The sequence below is a fragment of the Stylophora pistillata genome, chromosome 4, assembly GCF_964205215.1.
Source record: "Stylophora pistillata chromosome 4, jaStyPist1.2, whole genome shotgun sequence".
NCBI classification, from domain to species: Eukaryota; Metazoa; Cnidaria; class Anthozoa; order Scleractinia; family Pocilloporidae; genus Stylophora; species Stylophora pistillata.
In genome coordinates, this window is record NC_142522.1 from 29,705,952 (window position 1) to 29,723,451 (window position 17,500).

The 17,500-nt window shown below is 37.4% G+C and overlaps 1 protein-coding gene and 1 long non-coding RNA gene across 13 annotated transcripts in view; one reads left to right on the forward strand and one right to left on the reverse strand.

Moving 5' to 3' along the window:
- LOC148733259 (uncharacterized) overlaps positions 1-9,613 on the reverse strand; it is a 14,293-nt gene extending 4,680 nt beyond the window's left edge. Inside the window, exons 1-2 of the long non-coding RNA XR_015999772.1 lie at positions 9,132-9,613; positions 7,649-7,718 (exon numbers count right to left, since the gene is read on the reverse strand). This is a non-coding gene — a long non-coding RNA (uncharacterized LOC148733259). The remainder of the gene's footprint in view (positions 1-7,648; positions 7,719-9,131) is intronic.
- Positions 1-17,500, forward strand: part of LOC111321141 (TNF receptor-associated factor 2) — a 61,842-nt gene that overhangs the window by 16,907 nt on the left and 27,435 nt on the right. For 3 of the 12 annotated variants that reach the window (XM_088756243.1, XM_088756237.1, XM_088756246.1), the window contains 4 exons: positions 4,271-4,322; positions 5,297-5,392; positions 15,586-15,849; positions 16,427-16,487. In XM_088756243.1, the coding sequence (XP_088612369.1) occupies positions 15,704-15,849; positions 16,427-16,487 (207 nt within the window). In that variant the 5' untranslated portion in view covers positions 4,271-4,322; positions 5,297-5,392; positions 15,586-15,703. Of the gene's footprint in view, positions 1-1,226; positions 1,367-4,270; positions 4,323-5,296; positions 5,393-6,410; positions 6,547-15,540; positions 15,850-16,426; positions 16,488-17,500 lie in introns of those variants that run through there. The other 9 variants (XM_022923932.2, XM_088756238.1, XM_088756239.1 and 6 more) reach the window with 9 other exon arrangements.

Below are 17,500 nucleotides of genomic sequence, written 5' to 3' on the forward strand. Positions count from 1 at the left end.
GTCTGATTCAGTTGACAGCAAATCAATTCTCAAAAATCTTGTAAGAAATAATAGTTGAATGCACAGGGTTTTTGATGTGGTTTTCAGATTTTTGTATGACATGTATTTTAAAACCCACAAAAAGGTAAAAATATGTGTATTCCCTCTTGGTATGTAATGAAAGTCAAATGCCTCTAATTGAATATACTAAAATTGTAAATAGCACTGTTTCTCTTGTTGTGGCCATCAGCAGTATTAAATAGTCAGATATTTTTCTATTAAAAACAGCATGAACTATTAAACAGTAATATTGCTTCAATCAATTGATTTCTGACAACTCTCCTTGGGTGAACATTTGGCAACAAACTATGACTTGGTACCAATAATAGATAAAAAAAATCTCCTTCTCCTTGCAGTTAAAGACAAAGACATTACCTACTCAGGGTTTGTAAAAGCCTTGAAAGTACCCATAGATGCTTGAATTTAAAAATTAAAAACTCAAGGCCTTGAAAGTACTTGAATTTGAGGACTAATGCTTGATTTTTCGCAATGCTTTTTCTTTAGCATTTTTCAAGTTGAAAATTACAGTCCTTTCATGGAAAAGCTGAGAAATAATATTAAATCATTTTAATATTGCTTATGCAAACCTTTCCAAAAGTGGTCCTTCAATTTTCTAAAACTTGACCTTCAAAGTCAATGAAAAGTACTTGAATTTCAACCTTTGGCATTTACAGGAACTACTACCATATGGTAATATATTATTTGGATTGTTGTCTAGTACCATAACAACATTCATTACACTCTAGCAGACAAAAATAAACACAAGTAGACTTATTCGTGACCGGCAATGATGAAATTGCGTAAGGGCAGTAACAATGGCAGTATGGCAGTCCCCTAAACTCCAGATGTGCGATATTGAAAGCCCGAGTTCACGCAGATATGCTTCTAGTTAACCACAAATTCAATATAAAGTAATGGCCTACCGCTTTGTCAATGCCGAAAGGAAATGAAAGTTGTGGTTAGGCCGTTGTGAATGAACGCATAACCACATCCTCTCCTCGCACGAGGAAGCCCCCCATGCAAAGACTAAAAGAACGTGCATGGAATCTTCGTCTTAGAGTACCCCCTCCCCCCCCCCACTATAGAATTGGTAAATAATGTAAACAGAGCACTGAAATGCCTGAAAGCTTTAGTTAATCACCTAACTGAAGCGCGCGAAGAAAACTCCTTGCATTACTATTAGTCATTGCTACGTCGAGATAACAAGCTTGGATATGAAAAAAAAGACCTAAGCAATCGCTTAGGAAAGAAAAAAGGCTACTGTACAGATATAAATCGGCGGGTCAAGCCACTGCTTGCTACTGCGCAGATTGTACTTTAACAAAAGGTTTGTAATTTGGAGACTTTGTCATTTGTTCGCTAATTCATCTGAACTACGTCTGCTTGGATACATTACGTCAGTTATAAATTCGGGTATTCCCGCCAGATTGATAAATTCAGGTTGCGAAAGAGGTAGCACGCACAATGCTTATTCTGCAGCCATAATTTGTAAGGAACAGTGGGTCCTTTGTAACCCCTGTCATCTAGCTGCATATGGTTTTGGTAATCGAGTGTATTCTATCTGCATAGTTGATTGGGGTATTTCATTTCACATGTTGTAGAGGGAATTAAAAAGCTTCTTTTGCGTGTATTTTGAATACATGAGTATCTCGAACTCAATACTAATTTGTGCTTACCGAAGCAGTACATCTAAATAGATAAGAAGCCTCGTGACTGGTGTGAATTTCAGAAATTCGAAAAAAGAAAAATATCAAATTAATCACCTCATTGGCAAGTTAACCACAAGACAGTGAAGACGTAAAGTTTTAGTTATCGAACACCTTTCTAACATTGAGAGACTATGATGAACAATACATATTGCGCGCATGATTTGCTTTTACCACATTGAATGTTTTAGGTTCCTTAAGCTGTTGTTGGCGAATTGCCCAAAATTCCGAAATATAATGAGGAAATTGAACAGTCTTCAACCCACAAGTGTGGCTTAAGGTGATCTAGAAGTTAACAGTATGGAAAATATCGACATGCCTTGTACTCATTGAAATTTAACTATGCATCTTTCTTGTAACCGTGACTGCACGACTTACGGCATTTAATACAATCATGCGATGTGATGTGGTAACGCAAGCTTTAGTTCAATACGGAAAACAATGACATGTCTATGGTCACTTGATGACGATCAATTGAAATATGCATTTTCCTCATAATTCTTGTCTTTTTAATTCTTTTTTTGTCGTTCACTTTATTTTGCTCTCACTGGTTAAAGACGTAAAATAATGTGAGCCCCCTTTGCTGTCTATATGACCTGAAAGCCTTCGCGAATCCGTGCGATATGCGTCAGAAACTTCGATACGAAAAGCTGCCTTGATATTCCACGCCAAGTAGACGAATTATTCAAATTTCTTCCTACTGTTGGGAGACACATATGTACTTTGCGAAATGGAATGACCGCGACCGAAAATGCATTGACTAGATGCGCTTTACTTATGTATTAAGTAAAAACCTGCCTAATGCCTATTGTTTCGAATTGGAATTACGACACGTTTATGATGCTTTGTTTGTTAAGGTAACAAGTTGCTAGGGTATATAGCGTCAGTCATTTATGGTCCCAAATTTAAACATGGTGGACTTAGAACACGGACCCATCTCACATACCAGTTTCACTCCGCGCTCTTTCGTGGAAGTCTTTTCATTGCCTAAATTTAGTTTGCTTGAATAGGCATGACTTACTCCATCTCGACATCAGAAAAAAAAAAAACTACCACTAACCGTTAAAGGAATTTAAAGCACGCGTGTGTACCAAAATCTTAGTGCTGACATTAATACGTGTGAAATATCAAAATTAAACCATGAGAGTTAAAGCCTACGAGTGGCAATATGCTTATAAGCTGAACAAGCATCAGGCTTTTGCGTTATCGAATGACTTCGTCCTGATCAAAATACATATAGACGTGAAGGGTGAAGATTAACCTAGAGGCTTGATCAATAATACAATATATAGAGCTTTGCCACCCGTTGCTATAGATAATCCTAAGCACCAATAGGCTAGACTTAATTTCGAGCGACGACTTGGAGTCCTTGAGAGGGTAAGACAAGTCCAGCTAATTTTAGATTATGTAACATTAACAGCCCTCTTTTAAGGGCACATCCTTGGGAAACCAGAGAATAATCTGGTGAATAAGAACGCCGTATACCACCTTAGGGATCTGTTCACACGAGGGTGGAGAATCCAGGTTGGTGACCACGTCTACATACTATTTTAAAACCCCGGGATCCTGGGGTGACGTTGTTGGCGCACTTTTAATTTAACATGACCGCAACCCCGGCTCGGTGGTTACCCCACCTTAAAACGTTTAAATGGCAAATTGCGACCCTGGCGGACATGGTTACCCTACCCGGTAGAACAGACAACCCGCCTAAGCGGGTTACCCCACCTATCATGTAAAATCAATCAAGATAAAAGCTGGGATTATACGGACAGGCGGGTTACCTTACCAATCTAGGGTTCCCCAGCTCCATGTTTAACAGGCCCTATTACTTAGCATAAGCCCTGCTCTGCAAAGCTGATGTTCCATCAACGTATCTCCGGCGCGTTCAGCGAGACCCCCCCTAAGAGATACGAAACACGGCTCAAGATGGGGATGTATAATAAAGGTTCACGACCAGCTGTGCTGCATTTTGATGATGACAATAATGAATAAAAAGGGCCTTTCCGTTTGATAAAAAAAATACTGACTGCTTGCAAGAAAGCTAGCAAACGGTTTTTTTCCCGCCAAGAATGCGTAATTGTAGATTTGATTATCAGCACTGGAGAGGAACAGAAGGAAAATGAGCAGCTTTTGTCACGTCATCTTATTAGTGCCGCTACTTGTTAATACTTCGTCTATGCACACTAAGGTGTTTCGAAAGTATCTTTATTTGAGGTTTCGTTAGCATATGAATAACTTTCCAGCGTGTCATCAACAAGTTCTCAGATAAATCATTGAACGAGATACGAGGAAAGCCCTTGGAGAGTTAATTTCACCACGAAATAGTTTTTAAGAGGTGAATGAATGCTAAATCGTCAAAACTAGAGAACAGAAGAATTGACCCAAAATAAAAATAAACAATGAATGATAACAACCCTGGACGTTTCTTTGACCTGCTGAATGTCAACAGTCAGTCGAAATCTTTTAATTATTAACATCATAATATTTTCCATTTAAAGTCCAAGTTATTCTTTTCTTTATTTCAGTTGGAACATCTATCCATGGGCGTTATGGTAATGAGGTTACAACTGTTTTAGTGTAAGTATTTATTTTTCGTTTTCAAAGTTATTCAAACAGTCTGACTTTTATGTTGCTTCATTTCTTGGGATGTTTTATTCTCAAACGATAGATATTTTCCCAACATTCAATAGCTTGATCCATGAACGTTAGAAAATTAATTAGATATTTTGACAAAACACCCTGCTTTTTACTTCTTTGTACACAGTATATAATGTGAAGATAGCACACTTTTCTCTCAAATTCGTTTCATCGAAGTTCTTACTAATCTTTCTTGGCTTGGTAGACCTAAGCATCGTCAATGGCACAGTGGTTTCAAATAGGATCTTTTTCAAAGTGGCATTTTGTTTGTTTATCAACTAATTAAAAAAATTAAATCAAAAGGACTAAAATAAGAACATGAACTAGGTTTTCGTTTTTTATCTTAGTTCCCTCTTTTACCCAGGATAGATAGCATTTTTATTGATTTTGGTGAAAATTCAGTGGTCAAATTTGGTACCAGGCCAATCTGGTCTCGCAGTAGCGTACAGGGCAGGCGTAATAGTCCCTTTTACAGTTGTGTGCTTGGTTGCCAAGCCTTTGAGCAGGAGTGAGGCTAGAGGTGAACATGTTATGATACAAACCTTGCTGCTTTTCAAATGTAAATCAGTTTGTTATCATGCTAACTAGATACTGGTCTCTATCACAACAAGGTCACCTTAGGCCTCACTCTGAATCAAAGGTTGGCAACTAAGTACACAGCTGTAAAATGGCCTATTTTGTCGGGCGAGTGTTCAGTATTATTTTGGATAAAAATTGTAGCCTCCATGTCTGATTTTCACAGCAGCGGAAGGCTGGGGAGAGAAAAAAATTTGTACCAGGGGTATGAGCGATGGTCCAAAAGAAGGAGAGGGGAGGTGAAGGGACTATGAATGCTATTTCAATCTCTTGATTACCAGTTTGAAATATTGCGAATGTGATAATTTAACATATGCAAGTATTTTTATTTTTCTCAGGATTTTATGATTCTCTGATTCCTAGTGAAAGTAAATCACATCGAACAGAAATATTACATGTGGATTCCTATTAGATACTAAACTTGGTGAGTTAAGGTAAGATCTTAATTCTAAGTAAAGGGTTAGACATGGCCTCCATGAAAAGCAGAATTTTTATTTATTTCTTTTATTTGAATTGTTATTATCAAATTATCATTGTAGTTAGATAGATAGGTTTCTAGTATAGAATTAACTAAATCAAATGATGGAAAAACCGTGTATAAATAAAATTATCCTATCCTATCCTATCCTATCCTAGTATCAATTTTGTGGTGCAATTATACCAATTGTGCGGTCTCAGAACACACAGTTGTGAATAAATATTCATATCGGTCAAAACTGTTAATTGGCATATCACAGCACTTTTTAAGCAGGCAAGTCTACAACAGTATTAAAATGGATTTATCTATCAGTGGTACTCAGCTCTAAACTTCTCAGATAACTGAATGTACTGGAAAACTGGATTCGTTCGAATGCGTGCCGTTGTCCTTTTCGAAAGGCAGTTTTTCGCTTTCTAGAGCGACTCTTCAAAGCCAATTATGGTTTTACCTGCTTTGTACTGCTCACCTTATTACTGTCTGTTAAATTACTCATTCTTGGCTTGATCCAACGGTTACGGGTATGATACTCTTATCTCCCTGTTTCATGTTTTTTTTTGGTTGATCTTCTTTGTGGAACAAAACGGAACAGAAATATTCTATTGAAATTGCGACGGCATAGTTGTTACTGTTTCAGCTATTTAAATCATTACGTTCTTAGTGAAATCAAATGTGATGATCTTTTGCTGAACTAATACTGTAAAGAATATTCATGGTCATTTTATTGGAAAAAAAATCATGTCAATAGCATTTGATACGTTGACCATTCTACCGTATTCTCAAACATTGAAGTACATGATAAAAAAAGTGAATTCTCGAGGTTGAAAGGTTATCTAACAGATAGGCTTCGAATACGGAGTTAAGTTCAAAGCTCACATTAAGTTACTTCTTAACCACGTTAAGTAAATGATACATAACCCGTATATGGGTTCGATTTATTGGCTTTTTCTGCAAACAACATTCAAAATTATCGGTCACATGATGCAAGTATGATGAAAATACGTAATTGCTATTCAAAGACAAACCAAGTCAGCCGAATTGATGACAGAAAATATATCTAGGTGCGGCGGGCAAAGAATTTGGGTTCAATCTGAGAAAAATCCAGTGGAAACTGTAAGTGTCTCACAAATTTTCGTTTATAGTCTGCCGAATGTCGCGCACTCCTCAGGTGCAGGGCCGTCGTACACTTTCTGCCTACGAAACCAACCTTCCTCTGGAACAAAATGTGCATATATAGTCAAAGCATCGTGTTTTACTTGCTTTGCGTTCTTCGCTGTTGTGGCAGGCTTTGCAGTGATATCAGTTGCTTAATAGCAGGTACAGCATGGTTCAAAAACAAACAAATCAAGGAATAAAGATGCTTACGTAATCACTTCTCTATTCTTCGCTTCGCTTCGTTGAAATGATGATGTTATGGTTATGGAAACTAGTTCGAAACATAAGTCGACACGTTCAAAGGAATATAAAAGCGATTGATAAATACAAGCGACGGAATACGTACTATACATCCGTATAAAACTCGCTTAAAATGCTCGCAGATTCGTGTCGCGGAACATATATATATATATATATATATATATTTTTTTTTTTTTTAATGTATTTTATCCCAATTTTTGCTACTCGACGAGGCCCAAATACTATTTATAGTGATGACAAAAAATTCTGTTTTGGTGTTTCGTTTATTATTGTGAAATATTCACGATCGAACGGCGATTTTGATGTAATATTGCACGGTCGGTTTGTGGTGCATAAATTAAAGGCGATCACTTTGACTAAGGAAATGTTTTGACACGAATTTTTCTTTTAAAACTATGAAACGTAGGAAATTATTCATACTACAGATATTGCGCTTGTCGCAAAATAAATTTAAATTTCAAAATACTTTCAATTTCATAGAAGTGGAAGAAACAAACAGTAATCGATTTTTCTGACGGTTCGTTTGAATCGTTGATGAAATGGGTATACGTGAGGTTTGAAGGGGCTTGCATCTGCATTAATGCCTTAATTTAACAGGCATTAAAAAAGGTTAAAACCTTGACTTAACCGTTCAAACGATAAACTTCATCTACGAGGGAACTGATTATAGCCGGCCAAATCCATATAAGAAAAATACAATGTTTGACTTTTTTACCTTCTAATAAATCGTGGAATTATTATTAACGTATAGCAAGAAGAGAGAAGCTTTAACTACTTGAGTAAACAATTAAAAACCTACGTTGCTTGATCCTTCACATGTTAGTGTCCTCTTGATTTTGTCTTACGGCTTCTTCGTAGCTCATGGCCAACTGAAATACATGAAACTACATTTTAACACATGCCGATCATGTGTTACTCAACGTCTCGCCGCTTTTGTTTAGTCAATGATAACTACTTTAATCAACTCATTTCGTGAAACTTTCCAATGACCATCCTTGAAGGATTTTAATCCAAATAATTTTAGTTTTCAGTCGGGGAATAGCCTGGTCTTCCCTACAAACATCGTTTCACGGTTTAATCCGCCCTGCCAAAGTGAATGTGATGTCACGAATCCAACGCAAAGATAACCTTTGCTGCTCTTCTCTATCATTAGTGCAGAGTCATGAAAGAAGTGATACGGAAAGCTACGACAACAACAATCGGAGCACTTACTGAGAGCTGGTACTATTAATAGGGAAGGCAGCGAATAAGACATGAGACATATTCCGGGTGTGAGGAAATCCAAAAGTTACATCATCAAGGATAAAAAGAGTGTTTTGAAGTTTCCTGATATTACTATAGTTCTGTATTTTTACTTTACGTAAATAATCAAAATCACACACGTGCAGTGAAAAAACAGCAAGGTAACTGAAATTGATTTTCCAAATCGCTAGCTACCTTTTACGTCTAGTGTCGTCACCTGGGGTTTTCATTTATGCTTGATAGACCATTATTTTGTGGCTACGTGAGCATAAAGTTATTCCTAGGTCTCTGTTTCACTCGATAATATTAGGTGTTTCCCTTGTTTGAATTGATAGTGTGTGAATGTATAAAAAAAAAACACATTGTTTGATAAATTTTCTGCTATAAAGGTAGCCTGTAGTGCAGGTGCAATTTTTGCCAGCGAATGCCCAGTATTTTATTAGATCTTCCTTGCGAAAATTATAGCCGTCGTTTTTAATTTTATTGCGCTTTTTAACGTCCACTGGCCCCAATAAAACGCCTGCACAGTGCAGGCCACTCTAAAGGAATAAACATATTTTACCTTTTTTAAGGCTCTCTCGAAATGCTAATGAGAATCTGTCATCATGAATGCCGAATCTCGCTTTTCTTCTGACATGATTTAAACCGCGCTGGTTTCACCGACTACGTTCGTAGCATATCCTTTGAGGCTGTCTCGAAATGGCAATGAATCTGTTATGTCGAGTAATTCTCGATTTCTACATACTTGTATGGTTATTCCTGAACATTAAATATGTCTTAGGAGCGACGACTCGCGAATGAAAAGGATTTGCGATGTTTTCTTTGTTCAACAGCGACAGTCGATAAAACATGTTCACTTTTATGCGGGCTTGGTCCCGCAACTTTGCCATAATTTGATATTTGACCGAATATTTTAAACGAAAAACTTATGTTATGCAGGAAACATCTTTCGACTAAGCGATACTCGCATCGCTTTAATCGACAACGTTCGTCGCATCTAACCTTCTTAGGGAGCAGTAGTTTCGTTTTCTTTGAAATACCTGTAATATTGAAGCTATGTTACAGTCACAGCAATTCGGTTTGACAGTGCTCGACGGGATTCGTCCTTCTGGCACTTCTATACGAAAATATTCTGAGTTGGTATAACGTAGTGAGACCACGTGCGACCTACAGGCAAATCTTTTCTTCCACGTGGCATTCTGTGAGCGTCTTTCGTACGATAAGCACGTGACAATGACATCAAACTGATTAGCCAATGGTTATGCTGTTTGGTGACGTTTATTTGAAACTGCCACTCCTTCAATCAGTCGAAGGGGGTGATGGGTGAAGGTTTTTATAATCTGATAATTGATTTCTTTTCTTTTGCTAGCTTGGCTTATTTTTCATCCTAACCGAAACTTTACACTCCTACCAAAGGCTTGTTCTGTGTAAACAGGGTTGAGATGTATTCCGCTGCATTTTAGTTCAGGAAAATCGATATTTTTCAAACTTTGGTCAAAGATATTTCTTAGTCGAGTGGTCACCAATACAACCTTGGTTTTTTGCACACTTTGCTTAGAATTTTTGCAGCTACTGCCTCCTAAAGGAAGCGAAGCCATCATGATATACCTTCGAGATGAGTGAGTGAGTGTAACAATAGAATTCCGATCTCGAACCGATTTTGATCCAGTTTTTTCCGGTGCTAGTTTTTGTTGTTGTTTCTTTTCGGAGCATCTTAGTAGCTCAAGATTCGCACTTGATTCACAGTTGAGTGCTCCCCTTTTGTGAGTTCTGGCTCATAGTCATTAGAAAATTATGTTTTTCATTTCTTGCTGTGACACTACAGAAGACAGCAGAAGACGATAAACATCTCACAATCATTTCAGGATTGTGCGCTATTAAACAAACAATCGGCGCATCGTGAAACTTTGAGGAAAAGTTTTTTCTATTAGGAGAGAGAATTTTACCGGTTAAATCAGCAAATTATGTAGATCCGAAGATATAATCTTTCAATTGTTGCCAGGACACTACTAAAGACGATTAACATCTCAAAATAGTTTCATAGCGACATCCATCGACGCATGATTTAAATTAAAACTTTTCATATGAGCAGAAATTTCTCAATAGATGTTATTCGCACATCATGGAAGCTTCAAGGAATTCTTGTTTTCTTTGAGAAGAGAGCATTTTACTGTTTGAATTAGCGACTTAGCAATGCAACTTAGCTCTGCAACAGAATAACTGAACGGAGAAACGGTGGATCGGCGGAATGGCAGAATATCTTTAGACGCCGAATGAAGGAATATCCTAAACCACAGAGTGCCTTGTTGTATGAAACAAAGGTCTGAAAAATGGAATTGTAATAAGCTATGCTAATTATATATAACTAACAGGCGAAATTAAAGAGGCATAGATAATCATTTTGGAGGCCCATAGTATTGGAGAACACGAGGCTTTCGAGCAAGCCCCTTTAAATTATTATTATTTTACTTTTATATCATTATTATTATTGTTGATAGTATTATTTGTTACCATTCAATTTTTCGTTGAATGTAAATTAAACAATATATTCTTGAATCATCTTGTTCTTGTGGAACAGTGTACTCATAAATATTTGGGATGCGGCAGAGTTTCTGTTTTGCATATGAGAGAAGTATTTCGCAACACCATGCATCATCGCAATCATTATGTATAATTATGTAACATATAGTTCTTTTCAATGCTATAAAAATTGTGATATACCGGCAGCCACTTGCAGTCTTTGACTGTCTATCTTTTTTCAGTATTTTCAGAGGTTAACATTGTCAAATCCTTGAAGGCCCAGTTTTGATAGTCGTAATTGTCCAAATGACCACTCTGGTCATTTAGACAATTGGACTGCCAAATGACCACTCTGGTCATTTGGCAATTTTGTAAAATAACTTGAGGATTTTTTCTTTTCTATCGGCTAGATAAATTCCTCGTTTCAGTAAAGTACATTTTTTTTAGTTTGTCAACTGAGATTTAATCAAAAAAATAATTTTTGACGCCTTCTTGCCATTGGCGCCGTGGCTTCCAGCGGTGCATTTTCGTCGCGGTATTATACATAAGTCCAAGCAATATTTCTACACAGACCTATTTAAGTAGGATTGAAGAAGATAAAAACATAAAAATTTGTTGTTGTTTAAGCGTAATTTGAGGGCAGCCGGTCGACAAATAATGTACATTTTCGAAACTCGTTCCTGACAGTAAGACAAAAATGGTCTTCTTGGAAACGAACTATGCACCGATAGTATAATTTTGGTCTGAGCCTATTAGAGTTATTTATGCCTAAAGAATCATTTAAACGGCACTTCGATCAGAAGTTACGATCTTAACCGTTTGAGTGCAATCGCCTACCGAGTGAAATTTTTACACATATTACTTCTGCACGTTTCTATCTAAAGTTACACTTAAAATAGAAATATAAGATGATTTGCATAATCTTCACATCAATCTGATTTTCGCTTTGGGTAGATAAAAATTGAACTAACGAATGATATTAATAGGATGAAATAAATATTTTCATAATGCGATGCTAGCTGAGGTAATGATCCCTCTTTTTTGCGGCAAAGTGTTCCGAAGAACTAGCAATAAACGTCTTTGATAAGACTCGCTGGAATTAGACTTGATTGTGGGATAAGAAATACAAGTCGTCGCGACCACTCTAACTGATGTGAAACTTTACGACAAAGGAAACGCCACGCAATAATGATTGTTTGTTGCTATTCCTTTTGGTTGGCGTTTCTTTCCTTTTTTCATAAATTATACTCCTCAATATTTAATAACTAGGTATAGAGAGCTCCCTTCTTTCCGCCAATATGTACCTTATATATCCAATATGTACCGCAAAGCGTATGCAAGCAGTCATTTTACAGCCATCAGTAAATTTTGCTGATCTGAGTTAAGTAAGCGTCATTTGTCAAAACTGTTAAATTGTTAGCCAATTACCAGCTATAATTTGAGCCCACTCAGAAATTGAACATATGAAAGCCTTATACGCGGTTCAGCGGAATTACCAAAAAAGTCAATGAGTATCACGGCAGAGCTTATCGAACTTATTGCTTGCCGAACTTAATTAAAAAGTTTAATTCAGACGCTGTTCTTCTGTCGTGCCTTCGTCGAACCTAATTTCTGAGTTGAGTTAGACACGGTAGGCCGGAACACGACGTCTGAACTGGGCCTGTGATAGTTTTTCATAAAAAAGATTATTTATAAGTGATCACGTGATTTTGAGTGAAATTTGGTGTAAATAGGTACTTGTAAATTTTTTCAAAGATCACGAAAAGCTTATTCCAAAAAGTTATCGTGCTTAGTTATTAACACCAAATTGTACTCGACTACCTGCGATTAAGAAGAAACACACGGTTTTTATGTGAGGAATGATATAACCATTCTTCAATGTTTTCAGGTTTCTTTCCTGTTTTCAATCTGAGCAGTAATCTTACATCCTAGTGCCTTTATCTACTCTTAACACTAAAGTAAATTGAACACTTTCCGGGAGGTATGCCTCCTGTCAATATGTTTTGTTTTCGCATTGTTTCCCTAAAGGTCAGGCATGAAGAAGCAATTCCAAGAGGTTAAAAATATTTGCCTTAGCCATAAATCATTTTATTCTCTGAAAAATATGCTCAAATAGCATTACTTTAGGTAAGTGTCCTTTGAGCGTTTCCAACTCAAACTGTTTAGCTTAGCTAAAACGAAAATTTGATTTTCTCTTCATTTTGCTGATTATTTTTGAGGAATATCAAACTATCAAAAGAATAATGAAGCGTAATTAAAAATAGATTTGTCTAGATGAACGAATTTGAGTGAAATTATGACACGATACAGTTTCTTGACAATAAAACTGACGAAAGTACAAATGAGGACATTGATTAGGGAAGTTGTGAATATTGTATGATTTATTGGATAGTGAGTATGTGCAAAAATGGTAACTGTTAGCTGAGAGTATGTAATTTGTGACGATGAATCAGTGAAATTGATATTCGGACTACTGAACTATTGAGATGGCTGGGGGTTTTCATGGGATGTTCTTTGTATATTTAGGTGTTTGGGGGAAGATTTAGGTGCAGTTTAGGTCGGTCTGTCTCTTTCCTTGGTGGCTGTTCTTTTTCGTTCCACAAGAAAAAGATGATTCCAGAATATATTGTCTAATTGACATTCAACTAATAATTAGATAGTAACAATAATAATAACAGTAACGACAATGATAACATAGTGACAAAAGAATAATTTGAAGGCGCTTGCTCGAAAGCCTCCTTTGAGCTCCAACAATGATTACCTATGCTTAATTTTCGCCTGTTTATTGTAAATAATTTTCTCATCTTCCACCGTTCCCCCGTTCCATCATTCTATTGAATAACTCAAGGTGCTTGGTCGGTTCGCAAATTTAGCGGCCCTTTTCGGCATAAGTGACTGATTCAAATACTAAAATGCTCTCTTTTCCCACGTGACCTATACATATATCTTATTATTAAAAACTAGATCATTGGATAATGCAATTCAAGACTTTTTATTGGCTTAGCCATTATGGTATATGAGCCAATTTACCATGATCTAACATCTGTACATTGTGACATCCGGTTTCTTCCTACAAAAATAAAGTCGAGATTTGTCTAATATCTTGTGGGCGTTTTTTTTTTTGATAAAACAATTATTCCACTCGCGCTTGTTGGATATGAGATGATTATAGCCAACGAGGCGCTACGCGCCTCGTTGGCTATCTATCATCTCATATCCAACGCGCGCTCGTGGAATAATTGTTAATTAGACGTTTTGTGGTGTAGTATCGCTGAGTATTTTTACCAGTTGTGCCGTATTTTGACGAGCCTGGAGGGCGAGTCAAAATACAAATAACGAGTAAAAATACTCAGCGATACTACACAATAAAACGTCTAATAAGTTATTTATTATCCAACACGCCAAACTGTTATTTCAGTGCGAGCGAATTTCGCGGACATTTATTTATGGGGAGTGCGTGACAGAAGTATGCGAAGCGGAACGGAATTGGCGCGTTGTTTTGTTGCTGTTTCTATTTTCTTTATTAAATGAAGAAATTTTCTGGTCGTCAAGCTGTTTTTCTTCGTTCTATTCATCTAATGAACCTGGATCTATATTTGCCAGCCATTCTGACTATTCTTCGTCGGAAATATGATTCAAATTGGCCGGCCCTCTTTTTTTTTCGTAACTACAATCCAATTCTTCGCTTGCGCGATGCGAGAAAACCTATTTAACCGGTACTAGAATAGACGAGCATAAATACCACGTGATATTTGTACTCGTCTATGGCGTTATTTGTACTCGTTTAAGTGTAGTTGGATAATGATGGATATTATTGTTAACTAAAATCCTGTTATTATTGCTTTCATCGTGGTGATTATTGTTATTGTCATTATGATGATCATTATCGTTCTCATTATCAAAATTCTTAAAACCATTGTCAGTGTTATCAGTCGTTTTCCTACTATTATTATTTTCATTGTTATTAGCTTTATTATTATATTCATAACTGCGCTGGCCTGCGATCTTAAGGCCAGGGTTATCTCTTTAGGTGCCAGACAGCAACAAGTTACTTTGTCTTATGTTACCCACAATTCAAAACTTTCCTATCTCGACGTTCAGTGCTTTAGTACTTTTTCAAGATTCTAGTGATTTCAAGAAGAGTGGTTTCTTTCGTATGAGTGCACTGAAATGTTTACTTTCAAGATTGTTTTGTCTTGCTTCCCTAGGACTGTGCCCAATTCACCGAAACTACTAGCAGTATCTTGGCTCGAACTCCCAACATTTCCCTGTCTCTTGCTAGGTTTTGACGAAATTATCACCTTTTTCCCTCCTATTCCTAAACACTGCGTCTCGGGGACTGCGATCTCAATTACATGCTCCCTCTTACATGCAAACTGACTCAATTAAGGGCAACTACTTGCTATATGATTAAGAGCGTGTCCACGAGAAAACCGGGCAGGGGGCGATAAACCTCAAGTCACCGATTTGGCTCAAACTTGGCACAAATGCTAAGTATCATGAGTTAACAAATGTGTGAAAATAATAGGTCAAAATATTTAATTCCCTGGGAGATATAGGGTCCCCCTGGGAAAACCCCATTTCCAGCATTTTTTGCATAATTAATTAGCAAACTTTGCATTGCTGCTGTGACAAACTGAAGATCCATCTGCAAATTCAATCAACTGGGTTGTACTCTATATCTATCAGACTTCAAGAAAATTGAATTTTTTTAATTTTTTATTCCATTTTTTCCCTTACGTCTCGCTTAAATAAAGACGACTTTTTCTGGTTTTGACAAAGTCCAAAAATACGGGTACTTTAAGGCCCAATATCTCCGATGACCAACCCCTCATTATTCCTAGGTGGGCAGTAAAAGCCATCACACAAGTGATTTCTATAAACGTGTAAGTTTTTGTAACCATTTTCTTTTTTTTTCCATGTGCCGAGAGGAGACCAATATATCACTAACTTATTTGTTTTTCGGTGAATCAGAAACTGTTGAATCTCGAACGTGGACGTTCTAATTTGAAAAAGATTTATCAAAGTTTGGCTTGGTTGATGTTCGCACAGCCGTCCACAAGCTGGGGAAGGAAGCGACATCTTATTAAAAATGCCAGGATATCGTATCTCGAGTGTGGACAAGAACTCCATTGCAATAAAGTACATCTGCAACTCCTGTGACCTGCTGCTACGAGAGGCCATGCAGACAAGCTGTGGGCATTTCTACTGCCAGTCCTGTTTGCCAAGTCTTGTTAGGTAAGTGATTATTAACAATGGGGATCCTTCTCCACTCTAGTTAGATAAAATACTTAAAGAAAACTTTGAGTGAAGCATGAAAAAAAGAATCTTCCCTACTCCTGTATAAAGCAAGCAGAGACCTAGATCCCTGTAAAGCTTGGTCACGCAGGGCGTCTTTCACGAAAGACGAGCTACTTTTCTTAACAAGGTTAGCTCTAATGGCTGAAAAAAGAAGACCAACACCAACGTCAGTAGGCTTACATCACTTTTCTGAGATGAGACCTGTGGGTCCCAACGACATACAATTCGTCAGCTTTATGCCCATAGAGATTGCTGAGAGCCATAATGATAGAATACGCCATGAATTTCTTTGAATTACTTTTCCAGGACGACGAAGCATCGAATGAAGCTTTAGCTGCAATAATACTAGCCGCTAACTTTAGGTTGACCCACCCACTTACCCATCCTGTCATTGTTTCGACAGAGGTTTTCCCAGTTCGGAGTAGTTATTTGGGGACAATGGGGCCCTAAAATTTAAACATTTGATTCTTATGTGCCAAACGTCACATGATTCAATTTGTTATCTGATATTTAGGGATCCGTTGTCTCTTGTGATGGTTTGCTTAAAGGACCAGACGAGCCTTCACCAAAACGAGGTATGTGGAGAGAGCGAGTAACAAACTGATTAATCCCAGATTTTTAAGTTTCGCTGACCACGTTGTAATTAGCACTCTAAAGGGGAAGCTAAAGCAATGGCGATACCGTAAAAAGAGGCCGCCCTTCTTGGACTGGAGAGGGGTCCCAGTGATAATGAAACTTACCCCGTTATTTAAAACACGGTTACCCCAGTCACTTCACCAAAGAAAGGAGGGATAAGCTATTATCAGTCAAATGTAAGGTATCGGTTTACCTATGTAATTACTCACCCTGTGTTATCATGAATCTGAAGGCTCTCTCCAACGACATCTAAATTCCTTTTTTGACCAAAGAGGGCACAGCAATGTTTTAGAAGTGTGCAAAAGAACGGGAAACTTGTCTTCAAACCTTTTAAGTGATGTTTAAGAGTATCGAAATGATGGAACTCTGCTGTTTTTTTTAACTGATTGTAAATAGAAGTGCATATTGTTATGGGAAAGGGTGTCTCCTAGTGGTTAAGACGCTAAAAATTGGTGTTTCTTAGCTGAAGCACCCCTCCCTGCCACCCTTTGAATTTGTTGTCCCTCGTTTCTAGTTCAAATTCTTTACTATGCTCTGTGCAGTTATCACCACCAATCAGCGCTTTTCATCACCCACGAGCTTTTTCAGCAGCTAAATGAATAAAGGGGTAACTTTCTAAAGAGACTGTGGTGCTGCGTCGGTGGGGGTGCCACAAGATAATTTGGTTTTATCAACTGAGTTAATAATATAGACGTAAGGTATGGTCCCGTGGGAAACAGTAAGTTTTGTTTTCCTGAGTCCTGGCCCCGGTCGTTCAAAGGATGGATAAATTTATCCACTGGATAAGCTTATCCGGTGGATAAAAAGGCTATCCACTGAATAGTTCTCCAGCGGATAAAAAGTTGTTGCAGAAAGCACGGAAAGCGAGACGTATAACAATCCGGCTCCGGTTGTTCAAAGGGCGGATAACGCTATCCAACGGATAAATCGCTATCCAGTGGATAAGTGTTAC